The sequence below is a fragment of the Zootoca vivipara genome, chromosome 2 (genome assembly GCF_965207765.1).
Source record: "Zootoca vivipara chromosome 2, rZooViv2.hap1.1, whole genome shotgun sequence".
NCBI lineage: Eukaryota > Metazoa > Chordata > Lepidosauria > Squamata > Lacertidae > Zootoca > Zootoca vivipara.
The window spans coordinates 114875669-114897912 of record NC_142584.1 but is presented as its reverse complement, the minus strand read 5'-3'; the positions used below and the strand labels follow the sequence as shown (position 1 = coordinate 114897912).

The 22244-nt window shown below is 47.2% G+C and overlaps 1 protein-coding gene across 1 annotated transcript; it reads right to left on the bottom strand.

Annotated features, from left to right (window-relative positions):
- Positions 1-1863: 1863 nt before the first annotated feature.
- On the bottom strand, positions 1864-20370 carry LOC118081245 (uncharacterized). The gene is made up of 4 exons (XM_035107627.3): positions 20216-20370; positions 11120-11981; positions 9503-9641; positions 1864-5716 (listed from the first exon to the last, which is right to left on the bottom strand). Exons 2-4 carry the CDS (start codon positions 11801-11803, stop codon positions 4842-4844), a joined length of 1698 nt encoding a protein of 565 aa, XP_034963518.3. The 5' UTR covers positions 11804-11981; positions 20216-20370; the 3' UTR covers positions 1864-4841.
- Positions 20371-22244: the final 1874 nt, after the last annotated feature.

Sequence of the window (22244 nt, the reverse complement as noted above, 5' to 3'; positions counted from 1 at the left end):
GGCCGGATGGGAGGGGTATATATTATTCTTATTAAAAAGCGAGAACAGAAAGACCAGTTAGAGAAGAGACAGGAGAAGCCACAAAGCTAGGGACGGGGTAGTTGTGGCCCTGCAGAAGTTGCTGGACTCTTGCATCCGCTATCCCTGAGCATTGGTCATGCTGGCAAGGGGCTCTTAGTAATCACAGTGTCCGTTTCTAAGTGCTCACAGATCTATTGTTGAATTATCTGTCCTTTGGTCTTTCCTGTTATCCACACAAGCTGATCTTTAAAGCCCTAAACGGCCTCTGCCCTGTATACCTGAAGGAGCGTCTCCACCCCCATCGTTCAGCCTGGACACCTCCGGAGTTCTTCTGGCAGTATTATTTTTAGTCCTAATGCAGATTGTATTGAGACATTCAGCTTATATTATGCTTTCACTGCATACAGAGCCGTGCTTGATGAGGCACAACAGCTGCTGTGCAAAGCCAAAATTTTACCCGCTATCCCTTGTAAACGGTTATCTCCCCGTGACGACAAGGTGATGCAGTGCTGTGGAAAAGGAAAGGCAGCTGAGTGTTTTGGGTTCCTGGCGTTCAGACGGATAAAGAATATAGCCTCCCAAGTTTTGTGTAAATCACTCCGAAGAGCTATCTACAGCCGTAGAAAGAAGTCTCTGTGCCGGGGGACAGATTGAAAGACAGCGATTAGTGACTTTTAAAGGTGTACAGACCTCAGCAGTAACAGCTCTGCAAATGGTTTCAGAAAAAATAAGCTGTACATTTTACCATCTTGTTTAGAAGCCTGCAATATCCACTGCAATGCAATATATATATATATATACACAGTGGTGCCTCGCAAGACGAATTTAATTCGTTCCGTGAGTCAATTCGTTTTGCGAAAACTTTGTCTTGCGAATCGCGGTTTCCCATAGGAATGCATTGAAAATTCTTTTTTTGCCCATAGGAACGCATTAATTAAAGAGAAGTCAATCGGGATAAGATGATATGAATATGGATATTGAAATGAAGATGTAGAAGCTAGACCAATAAATATGGCAGAAGATAGGATAAGTTTTATTTGAATGTTTATGATTGTTTATTTGTATATTTTTTTGTTGTGTATTTTTTGTTGGAATTTTAGTTGACTGTTTTGTTTTATAATTATTTTAAATTCAATAAAGGTTATTTTATTTTTTTTAAAAAGGAACATATTAATTAAATTTCAATGCATTCCTATGGGAAACCGCGATTCACAAGACGAATTTTTCACAAAACGAATTCGTCTTGCGAGTCACCATCAGATCGCAAGACGCATTCATCTTGCGAAAAATTCGTCTTGCAGGGCATTCGTCTTGCGAGGTACCACTGTGTGTGTGTGTGTATATGTGTGTGTGTGTGTGTGTGTGTATATATATATATATACATACACACACACACACACACAGACACACATGCAGTAAACTCTATCTATCTATCTATCTATCTATCTATCTATCTATCTATCTATCTATCTATCTATCTATCTAATGTTTACTGCTTCTTGAAATGATTCCATCTCCTGACACACCTTTCGTTTTGCCCATTTTGTTGTAAAATAAACCCCATTTTTGCTTTTTGACTACCCTAAGTCTCAAAGTACCAGAGGTCCCTTTAAAAAAGCAAAAAATAGCCAGTAGTGAGAAGGGGCACGCCTCACCCCCCATCTGCTCAAATATGAGGCACCCCAATACACACTGCTGCTCTTATCTTCTCTCCTTGAAATTAGGAACATAGGAAGCTATGACAGTTCTGCATATAATTGCACATTACATCAAGCAGAAAGCAAAAGAGAATTCAGCATTATCTTTAATATCTAAAACACCACCACCATAATCACACAGATCTCTAGACCCAGGGGATTTTATTTACCTTATTTAAAATATCACACACATCTCAATTCTCGCACTGAAAGCAGTTTAGGTTACAAACTTAATAAAACCTTTTTAAAAACAGGGTTTTTTGTTTTTAGAAAAAAGTACATTTTTAAAAACTATTTGAAAAACACAAAAGTTTCGACAATAGGAAAGCATTTAAACAACAACAACAAAAGCAAAAGTTGCCTTTTAATAAAATTTAAACCTCCAAAAAGTCTGAACAGCGTTACAGGTTGACTTGATGGGTGCCGAGTTTTTCCAAAATGAGGTTTGCGAAGAACTGCTCCTGACCTCAAAAGGTCCAAGTCCACTTGGGGCAAACCAGTTGTCGGAGATCAAATTCTTTGCCGTTCGGCAAACTTCAAGCTTGATGAGAAACAGCTCCCTCAAAAGAACATCTACTGCAGTTGCCAAGATAAACATGAATTGACAATCGAATAGTGAACTTAAAATAATTATGTCAGGATCTGACTAAGCCCCACTACAACCGTTAGCCCGGGAAAAAGCAAAACACACACACACAAAAATCCCAAGCCTGCTCTCCATTTCCTCCACAGTCAAGATGCAAATACCGCCTAGGAACATCTTAGGCTAGCAAAAAAATAATAATGTGTTTTGTAACCAGGAGGGCTGGTGGAGGAGGGGCAGATCATGCCATACCCCCCCCTTTCTGCATTTCCATGCTGGTGTGGAGAAAGGTGTTTTGTCCCTCTGCAACTAGGATGGAAACCAAGCAGGCTAACAGAAGGGCGGGGGCATGCCGTTCCTCCTCCGCCAACCTGCTTGCTCGCCTGCACAGAGCTCGCGCTCACCTATGGCGACCAGGCACATTATGTTAAACACAAGGCTGGACCATACCTGCCAAGTTCCGGCCTGAGAAATAAGGGACTGGACCGGAAGTAGCAGACCGGAAGTAGTGCTGCTGCCATTTTGGAACTGGGCAAAGCAGCATCAAAAGTCGCTTCTGAGCATGCTCCGCCCAGTTCCAAAATGGCCGCCGCGCCAGAATAAACAAAAAATCCGTTTTTCCGGCTGGGAACAGCTGGAAAAACGGGGGTTTCCCGGGGAATAGGGGAGACTTGGCAGCTATGGGCTGGACCCATCTGTCCTCTTGAACACATGTTTATGTGTCTGAAATCAAGACGTGTCTCTGAAAACTATGGGTGAGCATTCTTGGTGGGGGCACATTTTACGGCTCAAGATAGCTCCCACCCAGCTACCATACTCAGGGAGATAATCTTTTTAAGGCAGAGAAATTCTGAGCCGTTCTTCGGTGTCGCAAACAGGAATCCCTAAGGTGCTGGCGAGGGTTTGGAAGTCAAACACAGGCCTCCAAACCCCCGGACCTCTCCCTATGCCACCCCGTCACTGACCCCCACTTCGTACTCTCCTGGAGAGGTTTTTCCTGGCTGGGATGTGTTCCTGCACTCCGGTTATGCTTCTTGCAGGCCTGGCGGAAGATAGGAGGGGCTTGGAAACCGGCCTACTGTACAAAAGTATCCCCCCCATTTGTTGCTCCACCCCTTTTGCGCCTGGCCCCACGCACCACTGGAACATGGCCCCCTCAAGAAGTGCTCAGAAGGGAATATGACGATGGGTCGCCATACCTGTGCTAGGAGTTCGGGAGAATTGGTGATTGCGACGGCATCATGGAGGGGGAGCCTACAGTTCAGGAAGATCTCAACTGCGGAAGAGCTTCTCCCTCTCCCTCTGCCGCCTCCACCCCACCAAAGACGTTATAGGAGCTTAAGAGAAAAGGGAGGTTAAGAATTCAGCCTCTCAGAAAGGCGAACTCACAACGCAGAGAAGCCTTGTGGGCCTTGTCGTCATGAAACTCCCACACCATCTTGCCCCGGCAACCTCCGTCCCAATTCATCCCAACGCACCTGGCCCTCTGCGGACCCACTCTAGTCTTTGCTCTCTAGTCTAACCTTCTTGGAATCACTTCGTCTTCTGCATTGAGAGAGAAGCTTTCCCAGTAAGTAGACCAAAAATGACGGGGAAAGCCTGCAAAATTTCTATGGGATGTGGGTGACCCCAATGGAGCCTCCATATGCTGCAGCAGTCTACCTCTGGACACCAGAAGCTGGGGACAAGGACGAGGGAGGGAGGGAGGGAAATGAGGTGGCAGAGAGAGTGCTCTGCAACCCTGCAAACTTTTGGCTCTTTGCCCCCATCCAATACCAGCGTGCGCCCCTCAAAAAAAAAAAAAAAGATTATCTGCAAGGAAATGCAGTCCTCAACAGCTGTAACTTTGGAGAGTTGGGGAAAGCCATTAAAAGGGGGGGGGCTCTAATGAAATGTAGATTTTTCAAATACTTGATCATTATCTGACAATATAGTGGTACCTCTGGATGCGAACGGGATCCGTTCCGGAGCCCCATTTGCATCCAGAGCAGTACGCAACCTGAAGTGCCCAATCTGCGCATGCTCACCGTGCAATTTGGTGCTTCTGCGCATGATGTCACTCGGCGCATCGCCGGACCCGGAAGTAGCCCGTTCCGGTAACCTGTGATGTACGCAACCCACAGCGAACGTAACCAGAGGTATGACTGTACCTGACTAATATTTTACAGGTCAGTTGGCTGAATTGATTGAGACGGATCGAACACTCAAGCCAACCAAAGGGCAAAGGCTGGGATGGCTTTTCCCTCTGCTTGGTAACTTGGAATGCCAGCACAGGGGAAGGGAAGGGAAGGGGGGCTGGGAAACGACGAGAACTCGGCACCCCTCCCTCTGCTCTCAAACCTGGCAGCCCTACAGCTAGTTGCAAAACAGAATGCTAAAGGGTATAAAATCTGCCCACTGCCCTGTCTGCTTCTCCATTGAAGGAGCATTTACAGTGCAGCCGTTTATAAAGGATGTGGCTTTTAATCCCTGCTGGAAGGGGAAACACACCTGGTCGCCAGGAGGCAAGCTCAAATCACCGTAGGCGACCAGACATGAGGCTAATTGCTAGGACGCTCAGAAGTCTCATAAGATGCCGCCTCCAGTTGAAGTTTCTCCCCACATTCAAAAACATTGATAGTGTCGCTCAGCGTGTAAATTTTCTGATGTGTTGCGCATGACGACGGCTGGCTGAAGTTTGGGCTGTATTCCGGGCATTTATGGGGTTTCTCCTCGACGTGGATTCTCTGAGGGTGAATAAGGCCCGACTGCTCAGAGAACCCTATGTTTTTGTATGTCCTCTCGCCCATGTGGATTCTCTGATGGGAAGTAAGGTAAGTGCTCCGACTGAAGCTGTTCCCGCACTCCAGGCATTTGTGCGGCTTCTCCCCTGTGTGGATCCGCTGGTGTGAATTCAGGATCGCCTTTTGGCTGAAGCTCTTGCCGCACTCCAGGCACACGTAGGGCTTCTCCCCGGTGTGGATTCTCCGATGTTTGATAAGGGTGGACAGGTCGCAAAAGCTCTTCCCGCAGTAGGAGCAGCTGTATGGCTTCTCTCCTGTGTGGATTCTCTGGTGGGACGCAAGGAGGTCGCTCCGGATAAAGCTCTTCCCGCACTCCTGGCATTTGTACGGCTTCTCCCCCGTGTGGATTCTCAGGTGTATTTTAAGGCTCGACTTGTAGCTGAAGAACTTCCCACAGACGGTGCACTTGTACTTCCTCTTCTCGATGGGCTTCTCTTCTGAGATGGAGGCGTTGTGGAACCCGCCACCGGGGCAAGGAATGGGGGGCTTCTTCCACTTCTCGGCCTGGTGGTTTCTCGTTCTCCGCCTCGGCCCGCCTTGGCTCCCAAAGTTTTCCTCCAGCTTCTGCTGCTCAACTCTTTGCAACTGGAGCCCAAGGATTTCCCCGCTGTTCTCGCCCTGTCGGATGTCACCTGCCGGAAGAGAAAAAGGCCCGTTGAAGAGCAGACTGAGAGGTGATACGATATCTGTCTACAAATACTTGAAGCCCTACCTCTCTTTCAAATCAGAACCAGTGAAGGTCCTGTGTGAGTGTCTGGGGGCGGCTGGAAGATGGGTGGCGGTTAACAGATTGAGGTTGAATCCTGACAAGACAGAAGTACTCTATTGGGGGGACAGGGGGCGGGTGGGTGTGGAGGACTCCCTGGTCCTGAATGGGGTAACTGTGCCCCTGAAGGACCAGGTGCGCAGCCTGGGAGTCATTTTGGACTCACAGCTGTCCATGGAGGCGCAGGTCAATTCTGTGTCCAGGGCAGCTGTTTATCAGCTCCATGTGGTACGCAAGGGACCCTACCTGCCCTCAGACTGTCTCGCCAGAGTGCTGCATGCTCTAGTTATCTCCCGCTTGGACTACTGCAATGCGCTCTACATGGGGCGACCTTTGAAGGTAACCCAGAAACTACAACTAATCCAGAATGCGACAGCTAGACTGGTGACTGGGAGCGGCCGCTGAGACCATATAACACCAGTCCTGAAAGACCTACATTGGCTACTAGTATATTTCCGAGCACAATTCAAAGTGTTGGTGCTGACCTTTAAAACCTTAAACAGCCTCGGCCCAGTATACCTGAAGGAGCATCTCCACCCCCATCGTTCAGCCCGGACACTGAGGTCCAGCTCTGAGGGCCTTCAGGCGGTTTGCTCACTACGAGAAGTGAGGTTACAGGGAACCCGGCAGAGGGCCTTCTCGGTAGTGGCACCCTCCCTGTGAAGCACCCTCCCATCAGATGTCAAGGAGATAAACACCTGACTTTTAGAAGATATCTAAAGGCAGCCCTGTTTAGGGAGGTTTTTATTATTTGAACTTTTATCGTGTTTTTAATGTTCTGCTGGGAGCTACCCAGAGTGGCTGGGGAAAACCCAGCCAGTTGAGTGGCATATAAATATAAATATATTATTATTATTATTATTATTATTATTATTATTATTATTATTATTAAAGGGTCATCACATGGAAGATAGAGCAAGCTTGTTTCCTGCTGCTCCAGAGGGTGGGACCCAAACCAATGGATTCAAAGTACAAGAAAGAAAATTCCAACTAAACATTAGGAAGAACTTTCTGGTGGTAAGAGCTCTTCAACAGTGGAAAGGACTCCCTTAGAAGATGGCAGACTCTCCTTTTAAGCAGAGGTTGGATGGCCATCTGCCTGGGATTCTTTAGTTGCGATTACTGCACTGCAGGGGGTCAGACTAGATGACTCTTGGGGACCCATTCCAACTCTACAATTCTATGATTCTTTGAGGGCAGAAAGGGAGAGAAGCAGCCTCTGAATATGCAGTTTGTACCAGCTGGTTAAGGAAAAGAGAGAGAGGATAGCAAATCCGCCTGCACATCTGCCTAGCAGCCTTCCTGACCTGAAGGCCCACGAGTTCTGGACTTGGAAGGGGAGAGAAGCACCTGCTGCGGCTTATGGAGAGGCAGTGTGGTGTAATGGTTAGAGTAGTTGGACCAGGACCTGGGAGATCAGGGTGCAAATCCCCACTCGGCCACAAAACACCCTGAGTTACTGCCTCTCAGCCTAACCTACATCACAGGGTTGTTGTGAGAATGAAATGAGGAGCGGGAGAGACACGTACGCCACCTTGGAGAAAAAGAGAGGGTCTAAATGCGGTAAGTAAACTCAAACAAAAATTACCACCCTCTTTTCTTTCTTCTTTTGCGTTTTTGTTTGCTCTGTTCTCACAATGGATGGGATGACATAAAGTTGCTCAAAAAAGGCAGAGTGAGAGTCTGTTGCTGCAGAGTGGGGCCCTCTCTGTGTGAGAGACAGAAGGTTTTCAGAAAGCTACAGCCGCCTCTCTCCTGCCAACTCCATGCTACTGGCTTATGCCTTTCCTCCCTCCCTATCTATCTGCAAACACACACATCCTGGCCTGGAGGCTTAGCTCAACCGCAGCTTGCTTGCGCCATCAGAATTATTAAAATAGCTGAGAGTACCATTGGCTGTTCACTCTCTACCTTAGAACATATCTATACCATCAGGTGCCACAGAAAGGCATTAGATATATCAAGAGACCCATCGCATCCTGGTCATTGCTTCTCTGAGATCCTGCCATCAGGACAGAGATACAGAACAGGCATCGACAACCGCACAGGCGCGGTTGGGCCGCACAGGCGCAGAAGCGATTTCCGGTGGTGCTGCAGACATTTTGGAAATGGGCAGCTAGCACTGGAAATCACTTCTGCGCATGCCCGCGGCTGCACAGAAGCGATTTCTGGTGCTGGCTGCCCATTTCCAAAATGTCCGCAGTGCCAGAAATCGCTTCTGCGGCTGCGTAGACGCAATTCCCGGCGCTGCTCGGCAAGTCCCTGCACCGCGCCAGATTACCGCAGCAGGCGGGGGACTTGCCGAGCGGGCGGCTTGGTTCACGGGCGGCCCGTGGGCCGGATAAACGGCCTCCATGGGCCGGAGGTTGCCGATGCCTGATATAGAACAATGAAGGCGAGAATGAGCCGTCTCAAGAACAGTTTCCTTCCTAGAGCAATCTTGGCCTTAAATAGAAACTTTGGACTCTGAAGTCATCTTATTTATTTGTTATATTGTTCTGTATTGTATTGCGCTTATTAGTATTTTAATTTATGTGGAGTGTCTTATTTGAGTTGAGTTGAGGTGATATAGCAACCGTGAAATTTCGTTGTTCCCGCAAGGGGACAATGACAATAAAGATTTATTCTATTCTAAACTGCAGCTTTGGTCAAAAGAGGAAGCACACTATTTGAGCACAAAAACTCATCGCTCCCCCCACGTTTTGCAACAGGAACAGAGAACCTCAGGAGGCGTTTGGACTCCCAGCTCCCATCAAAACCCCCATCCAGCATCGACAACAGCCAGGGATTGGGAAGGGGTGGAACTTTGGTAATCTTTCATAGAATCACAGAATCTTTAAGAGTCGGAAGGAACCCAAGGGTCATCTAGTCCAACCCCTTGCGATACAGGAATCTTTCATAATATAGAGCCCAGCGTGAGGCCTAAATTTGGCGGCCCCAAACAGATCTTGTCAATTATGCATCTTCTCTGTTTTGTAATCCCCCCCCAGCACGGCATCCTGTGCGGGGGAACCACCCGCAGCCCCTAAATCCAGCGCTGGAGTGTGGATTGAGCCATAACCAAGGAAGCAGCTGTGCTAAGATTCTTTTGTGACAATCACAGCCATGTCCCCTCACAGCCCACAGCCCCTTTTCCTTTTACAGCCATACCTTGGTTTTTGAACAGCTTACCTCTCGAACATTTTGGCACCCGAACGCCGCAAACCCAGAAGTGAGTGTTCCAGTTTGCGAACTATTTTTGGAAGCTGGAAGTCCGATGGAGCTTCCAATTGGCTGCAGGAGCTTCCTGCAGCCAATCAGAAGCCGCATGTTGATTTTCGAACGTTTTGGAAGTCGAACAGACTCCCACAAAAGATTCCATTCGACTTCCAAGGTACGACTGTATACACTAATAGCAATAGATTTATTTATTTTTTTCTATAAAATTATACACTAATCTTACAATGACTTTATGGGCTGCCTTTCAGCCAGATCTACCCTTTTCTCCCCAGGTATGCGGGCGGCCTGCTCCAATATTTACTTGCAAGCTTGAAAAACACCGCTGACATAGCAAATACTTTTTTGAAAACCGAGGTGCGCATTAGATTAAATGGTGCATTAGATTCGCCTGAATACGGTACTTTCCCCCCATGGATCGGCATTCCACGCTCACCGTGTGCACTGATGTTGACGGCATCCATCTCCTGCTTCACCACCATGCACAGCTGCCTCTTTCCAGAATCAGGCCCCGCTGGCTCCGCCTCGGCCAGCGGAACGGCCGCCACCGCCAATGGAACCCCTGCCGTTGCCACCTGAAACAGTAGGGAGGACCAGAACATGAAGCGGCACCAAGGAGCAGGAGTGGCAGGACACCAGCAAAGGAGGGAACAGCCTGGCACCAACTCAGCCCCAAACTACAGTATGGTGTAGTGGTTAGAGCACTGCATTGGGATCTGGGAGAAAGCCCCCCTTCAAAGCTCACTGGGTGACCTCGGACCAATCACCATCTCTCTGCCTCACCTTTTTGGTAAATTATAATTGTAAATGACAACCCGAAGGGGGGAATTTTACACACAAACAGAACGAAACAGCAAAAAACCACACATAACGTAAGATCTAGCAGGAAACAACAAACAGTATTTTGCTTGCAAGTAGCATTTGCTTAAAGCTAAGACTTGCCAAACCAGGGGACGGGGGGGGGGGGGGGACGGGACAGACCTGAATAGATGAAAGAATGAAGAGTTAACATCATTGCTCCCCAATCTACACCCTGCAATAATAAATAGGAGGGACCATACAGTCGTGGGGTTCTTAGTCAGCAAATAAAATAAGGTGATACTATAGAACAAACAAACACACACACACACACACACACACACACACACACACACACACACAAAAGGCTCTTGAAGTACATTCTCCAGCTACTTTAAACTTGTGGAAAACCAAACCTTCCCCACCAGGCCCTTCCTATTGCAAAAACAACACATTGAGGAGAGAAGGGACAGGGCCTTCTCGGTTGCTGGCCCCATTTCCTGTTGAATACCTTTTCCTTTCTAATACTGGCAGGCTTTTAGCTTCGCAGGTAAAGAGAGCAGTTTGGTATAACGGTGAGAGTGAGAGTGACAAAGGCGAAAGGCGAGGGTGGTGTAGTGGTTAGCGTGCCCGACTAGGACCTGGGGGAGCATGGTTCGAATCCCCACTCAGCCATGAGGCTCACAGGGTGACCTTGGGCCAGACACCGTCCGTCTCTCAGCCTAACCTGCCTCACAGGGCTGCTGGTGAGGATGAAATGGGGAGGGGAGAATGATGTTTTGCATGCCACCTTGAGGTCACTGGAGGAAAATGTGGGAGAAAAGTGTAATTATAATAAATCCGAAATTTAAAAAAGGCGCATTGAGCAGGTCTGCAGGATTCCATCTTCCATCTGAGTGAGGCTCTGCTTAGAACAGGAATGGAGAAACTAGTAGATGATGGAGATGGTGATGATAATGATTATTATTATTATTCCCTGTCAATAATAATAATAATAATAATAATACCCTGTCCATCTGGCTAGGATCTTCAGATATTGCTGGATTTGTAGCCAGAGCCAAACAGAGGAGGCTTAGCTTCTATACAGATCCCTTTCTATCCTTTATCCACACAAGAAAGGGATGTGATCGGAATTCATGCACGCGCCCCAGTCAGGCAAAGAGACTCAAAGCTGGCGAGGGCCAGGCAGAGAGGTCCGGAGGGCCGCATTTGGCGCCCCAGGGGTCAGGAGGGGAGAGGAAGCGGGGTCTCTCACCTGTTGCTCCCATCTCAAAGACTCCCGTTGCATCCAGAGGAAGTCCTCGGCCAGGGCCACCGCCTGGGTGCAGGATGCGGGCCCCCGTTCCCTGACCCAGCCCTGGATCTCGGGCGGCAGAACGGTCAGGAACTGCTCCAGGATCAGCAGCTCCAGGATCTGCTCCTTGGAGTGCCTCTCCACCTTCAGCCACCGCCGGCAGAGCTCCTGCAGCCGGTTGTACACCCCTCGCGGCCCCTCAGCCTCCTGGTAGCGGAAGTGCCGGAAGTACTGGCGGTTCTTCTCCCGGCTGATGGCGTCCCCTTGCAAGATGGCCGCCTTCACCTTCCCATAATCCTTCCTGTCCCGGCCCTCCAGCCTGCCGAAGGCGTACTTGGCTTCCCCGCTGAGGGCCGGCAGCAGCCGGGTCACCCACTCCTCGCGTGGCCAGTGGCACGCTTCGGCCACTTGCTCGAAAGAGGCCAGGAAGGCCTTGGCGTCGTCCCAGGGGGTGGGCTCCTCGGGGGGCTGCGGGGGCCCCGGCTGAGAGGCCTCCACCGTCTTCAAGAACTCCTGCCACTGGGCTTCCCACTGCTGAAGGAGGCCATCGCGCGACTCCTGCTTGATCTCTTCCCCTGGTTTCCTCTGGAGGAATTCCCGGATGCTCTTTTCCTGGAGGATCCGCGGGGCCTGCTCAGCGGACATTTCCCTCGCACTCGCTCCCAAAGGCGGCAAATCTCCTGAATACACCTGGGTGTTTGCCCGGCTCTTGCTTTCCTCGCCCCCACGTTTACCGGACTCGGATTATCCGGGGCGCGCAGCGTCCGTCGTTCCACGTCGGCAAAAAGGGAGCAGCGGTCCTCCGCAAAATGTGGCGCTTTTCCTGAGGGAGAGAGAGTAGATTTTGAGAAAGTGGGAAGCGATTACAGAGACCCCTGCAGGCATGTCTAGCCTGCACCTGGATCAGTTTTAGAAACCCAGATATATAAGCTAATCGCAAAATGCCACCTGGAACCCAGGTTACGGTCGCCGCAACAGAATGTCTAGGCACCAGTTTTTCCCCAAAGGAAATTTCTTCTTCTTAATTTAGGGTTGTCATATTTCAAAAACTGAAAATCCAGATACAAAAGTTAAGTTGCTGAGGGTTTGTTTTGTTTTTTTGCAAAATTTGAAGTTTTTGATTTATTTTTAAGGAAATTTGCAAAAAAAAAAAAAAATTACATAGGCAGTCAGATGCGTGGGTTTTCCCGGACATTTCACCCTATTTGCGGAAATTCCGCCCGGACGCTGTTTCCGAATCCCGGATATGACCGGGAAATCCCAAACGTACGGCAGCCCTACTGAATTTCACTTCTATTCTGCTTTCTATTTTAAAGGAAAAGTCTAAAAGCGGTTTATGGCACCTTGAAGCATCAAATAAACAATCCAGAACAAATTCAAGCTCCGAAATAGTTCAGATCCTGCTCTAAGTGACATTTTGCTTTCCCAATATTTATTTACCCACTTAATTTATACCATAGCAGAAGGACTCTAGGAAGCCAGGGTGGTGTTGTGGTCAGAGTGTCGGACCAGGACGTGGGAGATCAGGGTTCAAATCCCCACTCTGTTATGAAACTCACCTTGGAGTCAGTCACAGCCTCTTAACCTACCTCACAGGGTCGGTGTGGGGATTAACTGAGGTGGGGGGTGAACCCGCTTAAGAAAGCTGGAGTGGCCGGCCAGATGGAGACGTCAGTCGCCAACCTGCAATCTAGAGATCTCCACGTGGTCGCAATTGGACCCGTGCCAGTCGCAAAACGCGCCTGGCGCCTGGTTAATTTCTAACAGTGGCCTAGATGTAACAGAATGGAAAATCCATCTATTTAAAACCTCAGTTCACCTCAGAGAGCTACAATTCTCAAATTTCCTTGGGAATAGGGACTGGTTGTTAAAGCACTCTGGTAATCGCGGCTCTGTGAGGGGAATGGGAGTCTCCTAGCAACTGAGAATCCTCAGCGAGCTACAGTTCCCAGGATTCTTTGAAGGAAGCCATGGCGGTTTCTAGGGACACCATACTGCTTCAAAAGCAGAGTGCAAGATGGTGTGACCTGCAGCTGCCATTGGCTCCGACCCCTTGAGCCACCATTTTGTATCTGGCTTTACTAGAAACTTCCGGTTACTGGTAAAACAAAAATAAAGCAGATTCCCCCAAAACTTTAAGACTACCCAGCCCACTTCTAGGGTCACATTTACACCATAAATTTAAATCGCTCCTATACCATTTTAACTATCACTGACTCCCCCCCCGGATAATCATGGGAACAGTAGTTTTTGCTAGCCACAGTCCCACCACCCTCAACAAACTGGGTGCTGCGGTTTGTTCAGGCTGCTGAGAGTTTTTAGGCGACCCCCTGTTCCCCTCAGAGTCCCATAAGATAGATTCATGGTGAATCCACCGTGGGAATTGTAGCTTGGGGTGGGTAGGGAGAGTCCGCTTTACGAACTACATTTCGCCCCAAAAAATGACTGTTTAAAGTGGTATCAAGGTGCTTTAAATGTATGGTATGAGTTTGGCCTACAGGATTAAAAAAAAAAGACTTTTTATGTATGCAACAACGGCAGCAAGAATGCTTCTAGCCCAGAGGTGGAAGGAAGGAAGAACTACCAACAAAAGAAGAATGGCAGACTAAACCGATGGAGTACATAAGAGATGGCAAAACTGACGGGGAAGATCAGAAACCAGGAAGATCAAGTATTCTTAAAAGACTGGAGTAAATTTTTAGTTTACTTAAAAGACCATTAAAAGACCCCTTCATGGATCAATGCCTTGTCGTGGCGAAGGGGCTTGAATAACTCAGAGAAGCTATGAGCTATGCCATGCAGAGCCACCCAAGATGGACAGGTCATAGTGGAGAGTTTTGACTAAACGTGATCCACCTGGAGAAGGAACTGGCAAGCCACTCCAGTATCCCTGCCAAGAAAACTCCATGGACAAAGACAACAGGCATATAAAAGTTATGACGCTGGAAGATGAGCCCCTCAGGTCGGAAGGCGTCCAACATGCTACTGAGGAAGAGCGGAGGACAAGTACAAGTAGATTCAGAGCTGATGAAGCGGCTGGGCCAAAGCCGAAAGGACGCTCAGTTGCGGATATGCCTGGAAGCGAAAGGAAAGTCCGATGCTGTAAAGAAAAATATTGCATAGGAACCTGGAATGTAAGAACCATGAATAGAGGTAAGCTGGATGTGGTCAAAAATGAGATGACAAGAATAAATATCGACATCCTGGGCATCAGTGAACTAAAATGGAAGGGAATGGGTGAATTCAGTTCGGGTGACTATCATATCTACTACTGTGGGCAAGAATCCTGTAGAAGAAATGGAGTGGCCCTCATAGTCAACAAAAGAGTGGCAAAAGCTGTGATGGGATGCAATCTCAAAAATGACAGAATGATCTCGATACGAATCCAAGGCAGACCTTTTAACATCACAGTAATCCAAGTTTATGCACCAACTACCGGTGCTGAAGAAAGGGAAATTGACCAATTCTATGAAGACCTACAACACCTTCTAGAAATGACACCAAAGAAGGATGTTCTTCTCATTACAGGGGATTGGAATGCTAAAGTAGGGAATCAAGAGATAAAAGGAACAACTGGCAAGTTTGGCCTTGGAGTTCAAAATGAAGCAGGGCAAAGGCTAATAGAGTTCTGTCAAGAGAACAAGCTGGTCATCACAAACACTCTCTTCCAACAACACAAGAGACGACTCTACACATGGATATCACCAAATGGGCAGCATCGAAATCAGATTGATTATATTCTCTGCAGCCAAAGATGGAGAAGCTCTATACAGTCAGCAAAAACAAGACCTGGAGCTGACTGTAACTCAGATCATCAGCTTCTTATAGCAAAATTCCAGCTTAAACTGAAGAAAGTAGGAAAAACCACTGGGCCAGTAAGATACAATCTGAATCAAATCCCTTATGAATACACAGTGGAAGTGAGGAACAGGTTTAAGGATTTAGATTTGGTGGACAGAGTGCCTGAAGAACTATGGATGGAGGCTCGTAACATTATACAGGAGGCAGCAACGAAAACCATCCCAAGGAAAAGGAAATGCAAGAAAGCAAAATGGCTGTCCAACGAGGCCTTACAAATAGCGGAGGAGAGGAGGCAAGCAAAATGCAAGGGAGATAGGGAAAGATACAGGAAACTGAATGCAGATTTCCAAAAAACAGCAAGGAGAGACAAGAGGGTCTTCTTAAATGAGCAATGCAAAGAAATAGAGGAAAACAATAGAATGGGGAAAACCAGAGATCTGTTCAAGAAAATTGGAGATATGAAAGGAACATTTCGTACAAAGATTACCATAATCAAGGACAAAAGTGGTAAGGACCTAACAGAAGCAGAAGACATCAAGAAGAGGTGGCAAGAATACACAGAGGAATTATACCAGAAAGATATGGAGGTCTCGTACACCCCAGGTAGTGTGGTTGCTGACCTTGAGCCAGACATCTTGGAGAGTGAAGTCAAATGGGCCTTAGAAAGCACTGCTAATAACAAGGCCAGTGGAAGTGATGATATTCCAGCTGAACTATTTAAAATTTTAAAAGATGATGCTGTTAAGGTGCTACACCCAATATGCCAGCAAGTTTGGAAAACTCAGCAATGGCCAGAGGATTGGAGAAGATCAGTCTACATCCCAATTCCAAAGAAGGGCAGTGCCAAAGAATGCTCCAACTACCGCACAATTGCCCTCATTTCACACGCTAGCAAGGTTATGCTTAAAATTCTACAAGGCAGGCTTAGGCAGTATGTGGACCGAGAACTCCCAGAAGTGCAAGCTGGATTTCGAAAGGGCAGAGGAACCAGAGACCAAATAGCAAACATGCGCTGGATTATGGAGAAAGCTAGAGAGTTCCAGAAAAACGTCTACTTCTGCTTCATTGACTATGCAAAAGCCTTTGACTGTGTCGACCACAGCAAACTATGGCAAGTTCTTAAAGAAATGGGAGTGCCTGATCACCTCATCTGTCTCCTGAGAAATCTCTATGTGGGACAAGAAGCTACAGTTAGAACTGGATATGGAACAACTGATTGGTTCAAAATTGGGAAAGGAGTACGACAAGGTTGTATATTGTCTCCCTGCTTATTTAACTTATATGCAGAATTCATCATGCGAAAGGCTGGACTAGATGAATCCCAAGCAGGAATTAAGATTGCCGGAAGAAATATCAACAACCTCAGATATGCAGATGACACAACCTTGATGGCAGAAAGTGAGGAGGAATTAAAGAACCTTTTAATGAGGGTGAAAGAGGAGAGCGCAAAATATGGTCTGAAGCTCAACATCAAAAAAACCAAGATCATGGCCACTGGTCCCATCACCTCCTGGCAAATAGAAGGGGAAGAAATGGAGGCAGTGAGAGATTTTACTTTCTTGGGTTCCTTGATCACTGCAGATGGTGACAGCAGTCACGAAATTAAAAGACGCCTGCTTCTTGGGAGAAAAGCAATGACAAACCTAGACAGCATCTTAAAAAGCAGAGACATCACCTTGCCGACAAAGGTCCGTATAGTTAAAGCTATGGTTTTCCCAATAGTGATGTATGGAAGTGAGAGCTGGACCATCAAGAAGGCTGATCGCCGAAGAATTGATGCTTTTGAATCCCATGGACTGCTAGAAGATCAAACCTATCCATTCTTAAGGAAATCAGCCCTGAGTGCTCCCTGGAAGGACAGATCGTGAAGCTGAGGCTCCAATACTTTGGCCACCTCATGAGAAGAGAAGAATCCTTGGAAAAGACCCTGATGTTGGGAAAGATTGAGGGCACTAGGAGAAGGGGACGACAGAGGACAAGATGGTTGGACAGTGTTCTCGAAGCTACGAACATGAGTTTGACCAAACTACGGGAGGCAGTGGAAGACAGGAGTGCCTGGCGTGCTATGGTCCATGGGGTCACGAAGAGTCGTACACGACTAAACGACTAAACAACAAATAAAAGACCATTGTAAACAGTTAAAATCATAGTCATAATAATAATAATTTATTATTTATACCCCGCCCATCTGGCTGGGTTTCCCCAGCCACGCTTCCGACAGAAATATTAAAATACACTAATTTCTTAAAGATTAAAAGCTTCCCTAAACAGGGCTGCCTTCAGATGTCAGGGATATTGAACAGATGGATGAAGGAAAAAGATGCAGATAATTTTATCTTGAACATGGAACCAGTGGAGGGAGGGAAGGAGGTCCGAAGGTTCAACAGAACCTTTTATTTTGATGTATGAAATGGTTAAAGTTAAAACGTATAAAATTTCGTAAAACCAATTAAAAATGTTATAAAAAAAGGAGGCAGGGTGATGGCATCCGAATTTGGACCAGGAAGCCCAAAATCCTCAGCCACGTCTGCACACCAAGAACGACAGAAAAAGAACAGAGCGTTTTCAAAAGCAGAGGAGGAAGTGGTTAGGAGAGAACACATATTATCTCTCTGGAAAAAGAAAATCCCTCGGAAAACTCAGCCGCAGATGTGAGCTCAGACCACATCCCCTTGCACTGAAACAAAAGCAGCAGCCCATCTCATTTACTTCCTTAAGGAGTTTTGGTAGGAAACCGATTTCCAAGTAGGGGGTCTTTATGGTAGAGTTGCCGTATTTCAAAGAGTGAAAATCAGGACACAAAATCTACACTTCTAGACATGGGTTGCCATACCCTCCAGGTTCTCCCGGACGTTTTTGCCAATTTTTGGAAATTCCGCCCAGACGCAATTTCCAGCAGACGAATCCCGGCTACATCTGGGGGATTAGAATAGTGCATGATCAATGGTCTTAGAATTTAGCATGCCCAGTCCTTGCTTTCCCCCAACCTTGACAGCAACCCTGCAAGGTAGGTTAGGCAGAAAAATAGTGACTGGCCCATAGACACCAGCAAGCTTTATGGCCAGAGTGGGAATTTTGAGCTCTAAGTGTCCATCCGTCTGCCCCGTCCCCCCGATCTATTCAACTTGCCATGCCGTGCCCAATAGGGGGCAATTTTTAAACACGAATTTATTTAATTATTTCGCTGCCCTTCTGCTGCTTACGTTTCTCATAACCCGTACTTGGGTAGCCGGATTAATTCCTCAGTTTTTCGTTTGCATTTTGTTGTGAACAGGTTTCGCCTCCTCAAAAGCTCCTTTTGTCAGGACGTCACTCGACACAATTGAGTGATATGAATCATTCATGTTTGCGTAGGGCTGAAGCCAAGGGTGGGGCAGACTTGATGTTTCTCAGGCCCACCACCAACCAGAACCAGGTGCGAAAGATGCTCAGTTAGGGCAGGGTGCCTCTGAGCATATTCCGAACCCATATATTTTCTTTTTCTTTTTTTCTGTCAGTACCAGAACAGAGCTGAACTCATAGTCTTTTCACACAGACACTTTAAAAAGTCCACTAATGGTTTAGCCTTCTTCATTTTGGCAGCCTTAATTTAGACAATTCTTTTTAGACAGTTGGGCAATCAGTACCGCTGGCAATCTACAGCTGATCACCCAGAGATCTTATCTGTAGAAGAGACACCCGCTCTCCTTCTCCTCAAGAAACTGTGTTGTCTTCTTTAAATAAAACAAAAATGTACTTTCCTTCTTTTGAGAAAGTGTGGGGGACGTGTATAAAATCATGTGCATCAGCCAATTCAGGAGCTACTGCAATTGCGACAAAATGCCCATTTCACAGATGGGGAAAATTGCAGTAGTCTGTATTCTCTCTCAACACACACGCAAAACATCATCAAAACATAGGAACAAATAAAACCTAGACAAAAGAAGCAGGTAACACACACCCAAAAAGAAAGATAACCCACCCACCTTCCCCAAAAACCCTGAGTAACAAATTGGGAGGGGCAAGAAACATTGGTGGGAGTCAAAGGAGGGGCCGGAGGGCACTGTGGTGTCATGTTGGGGGGGGGGGTCCCAGTAATAAATCACAACTTTACCATGCCTTTTTGCAAAGTGTCTTGCATTAATTTATATACATATATTAAATGTATTTACATATACTCACATACAATCTCTAAATGAAATATGTGCTTTGTAAAAGCAAAGGGGATCAGTAGAAATGCCTCTTCCAAGACATTGTGTGCCATCTTTAGTTTTTACACGTAGGTTTTGCTTTTTAAAAATTAACTTTTTGTAGGGGGTAGGGTGGAATTGTTAATTATTATTATTTTATTACTGTATAAGGCTAAGCAACCGACGAGGAATGGGGTTGAGCCCTTTAGAAAGGTTAAAGGCTGCAGTCTTTCTTGGGAGACCCAAGGCACATTAAGAGACATAGAATCATAGAACAATGGTAGACTTGGAAGAGACCCCAAGGGTCATCTAGTCCAACCCCCCCCCCCCGCAATGCAGAAATCTCGGCTAAAGCATCCATAACTGATGGCCATCCAAGCTCTGCTTAAAAACCTCCAAGGAAGGAGAGTCCACCACTTCCCAAGGGAGACCGTTCCACTTTTCTGTGTGTATATGTGTATGTGTACATGTGTGAATAGATACATATGGTACTTTTTTAAAGATACTGGTAGTTCTTTTTAACAGCGCAGCCCAGTTAAAAGTGTCCGACCAGGGCAGGCTTCAATTCCCTGCCCCAACACAGCCACGAAACCCTTTGGCTGCGTCTCAGCAACTCAGTCCTCTCCCACCCCGACCTACCTCGCAGGGTTGTAGTGGGGATCACACACACACACACACACCGACTTGAGCTCCTTAGAAAACAAAGCAGGCTATGAAGCGGCGATCCTGGCCGGGTCTACTCGGAGGTAAGCCCTGCCGGCTTCAATGGGGCTGCCTCTCCTCCCAAACTGAGTGGGATTAGGGCTGCACCCTAAAAGAGCTCAACATGCACAAATGCAATTCAACTCCTCCCTTCTTGCAAAGAGCCTCTGCTCTGGAGGATTTGAACCCAGGACCCTGCTCCTCTTCCTTATGATTTATGGCTACTAGAGGAGGAAGGGAGTGAACTCCCTCTCTCTCTCTCTCTCTCCCCTCCGGAGCAAAGAGAGCGACTCGATCCCCCCCCCGATCTGCCTCTTTTGCTTCCCCCACCCACTCAGGATTGGGCCCTTTCTCCCCCTCCTCCTCCTCTTTGGGTGCAACTTACCCAGATTCCCCTCCGGAAGGGACCTGCTCCTCCCCACTCCGGAGACCCCCCCAGATCTGCAGCCACTCCCGGAGGCGAAGGAAGGCGAAGGGGGGGAAAGTGGCTTCACAAGACTCCGTTTGCAGGGGGAGGAGATACAGCAGGAAGAGGCCAGTCTAACTCTCTGGGGCTCCTTTCTAGGAATCTGCTCTCTCTCTCTCTTTCTCCCCTCCTCTTTGACAATGCAAGAGAGTGGATGCAAGCTCAGATATTATTATTAGTAATAGTGGGTTTGGGGCGTCTTCTTTTTTTATTGCTCTTCTCAACCCCTATCCTTATTTTGGGTTCCATCCTGCTTCTGCATAGTTTGCAAGCCCAGGTATTATGATTATTGTCCTGTGTTTATTTGCAATGCATCGGGAGTTTCTTTCTTCCCAACCCCTGTCCTTATTATGGGTTCCATCCTGCTTGTGCATTTATTATTTATTTGCAATGCATCGAGAGCCTTTCTTTCTTTCTTCCCAACCCCCGTCCTTATTCTGGGTTCCATCCTACTTGTGCATTGTTTGCAACTCCAGATACTACTATTATCTCTTTGCAATGCTTCGGGGGTGTGTGTCTCTTTTTCTTTCTTCTTAAATTCCCAACCCCGATCCTTATTTCGGGTTCCATCCCGCTTGTGCATTTGAGGCTTTTGTTTGTTTTAAAATTGCCTGGTTTCCCCACAAAGGAAAGGTGGCTAGCATCTGCTTTGGGGCTCGCAAGGGCTTCTGGGAACGGTAGTTCACAACAAAGGCAAAAACAACAACAAACCTGATGTTTTCCCTAGAGCAGGCATAGGCAAACTCGGCCCTCCAGATGTTTTGAAACTACAAATACCATCATCCCTGACCACTGGTCCTGTTAGCTAGGGATGGTGGGAGATGTGATGAGATGTGATGGTGGGAGGGGTGATATGATAGTCATGTTCAAATATATAAAAGGATGTCATATAGAGGAGCGAGAAAGGTTGTTTTCTGCTGCTCCAGAGAAGCGGACACGGAGCAATGGATTCAAGCTACAAGAAAGATTCCACTTAAACATTAGGAAGAATTTCCTGACAGTAAGAGCTGTTCGACAGTGGAATTTGCTACCAAGGAATGTGGTGGAGTCTCCTTCTTTGGAAGTCTTTAAGCAGAGGCTTGACAGGCATATGTCAAGAATGCTTTGATGGTGTTTCCTGCTTGGCAGGGGGTTGGACTGGATGGCCCTTGTGGTCTCTTCCAACTCTATGATTCTATGACTGAATTTCCCAGTCATAGCCGGTATTCAGCCCTCGTAAGCAGCATCTGGGTGGAAATCGCTGAAAAGTCCGGGAAAATCCGGACGTATGGCAGTCCATGTGGGCGGTGTAGATTTCGGCAAATTTCATTAAAAATAGCTCAAAAACACCCCCCTTTTTTAAAGCTCAACAACTCTGCCCCCCCAATACCTTTTTTAAATATGGCAACCCTAATTTAATTGACACTGAAATGAGAATGCCTGTGTGTCTCGGCAGCCCTGGCTGAGAAGCAGGTGAGAAGGCCCTGCCTGGGTGATGCTGGAGGGCCCAGAGTTTCATTGGCAGGACGAGAAATAAGAATAGTAGTAGTAGTAATAACAATAATAATTAATTATTTATACGCCACCCACCAGGTTGGGTTTCCCCAGCCACCGTGGGTGGTTCGCAACAGATTAAAAATAGAATAAAACATCAAACATGAAAAGCTTCCCTAAACAGGGCTGTCTTCTTCCCATGTGAGGGTGTGAAGAGGCATTCCCTTCTTTGTGAAAGAGGCATTCTCTGAGAGAGAGAGAGAGAGAGAGAGAGAGAAAGGGTGCTCTTCTCTGGATGTGCATATGAGAGAGGGGGTCGGTCTCTTTTAAGATGCATGTATGTGAGGGGAACATGCCTGTTCTAGGGTGTTAATGTGCATGAGTGAGAGAAAGAGGAATGCCTCTTCTAAGGCAGTATTGTCGCACGCAGGCGAAACCTCTGAGCAGTGCAAGATTTCATGGGTTCCTGGTGCTT

Coding starts and splice junctions, on each gene's coding strand:
- LOC118081245 (XM_035107627.3), bottom strand. CDS start 11,803: ATGTCCGCTGAGCAGGCCCCGCGGATCCTCCAGGAAAAGAGCATCCGG. Junction 9,642..11,119: donor CTTTGAGATGGGAGCAACAG/GTGAGAGACCCC, acceptor CTACTGTTTCAG/GTGGCAACGGCAGGGGTTCC. Junction 5,717..9,502: donor CGTCAACATCAGTGCACACG/GTGAGCGTGGAA, acceptor CTCTTCCGGCAG/GTGACATCCGACAGGGCGAG.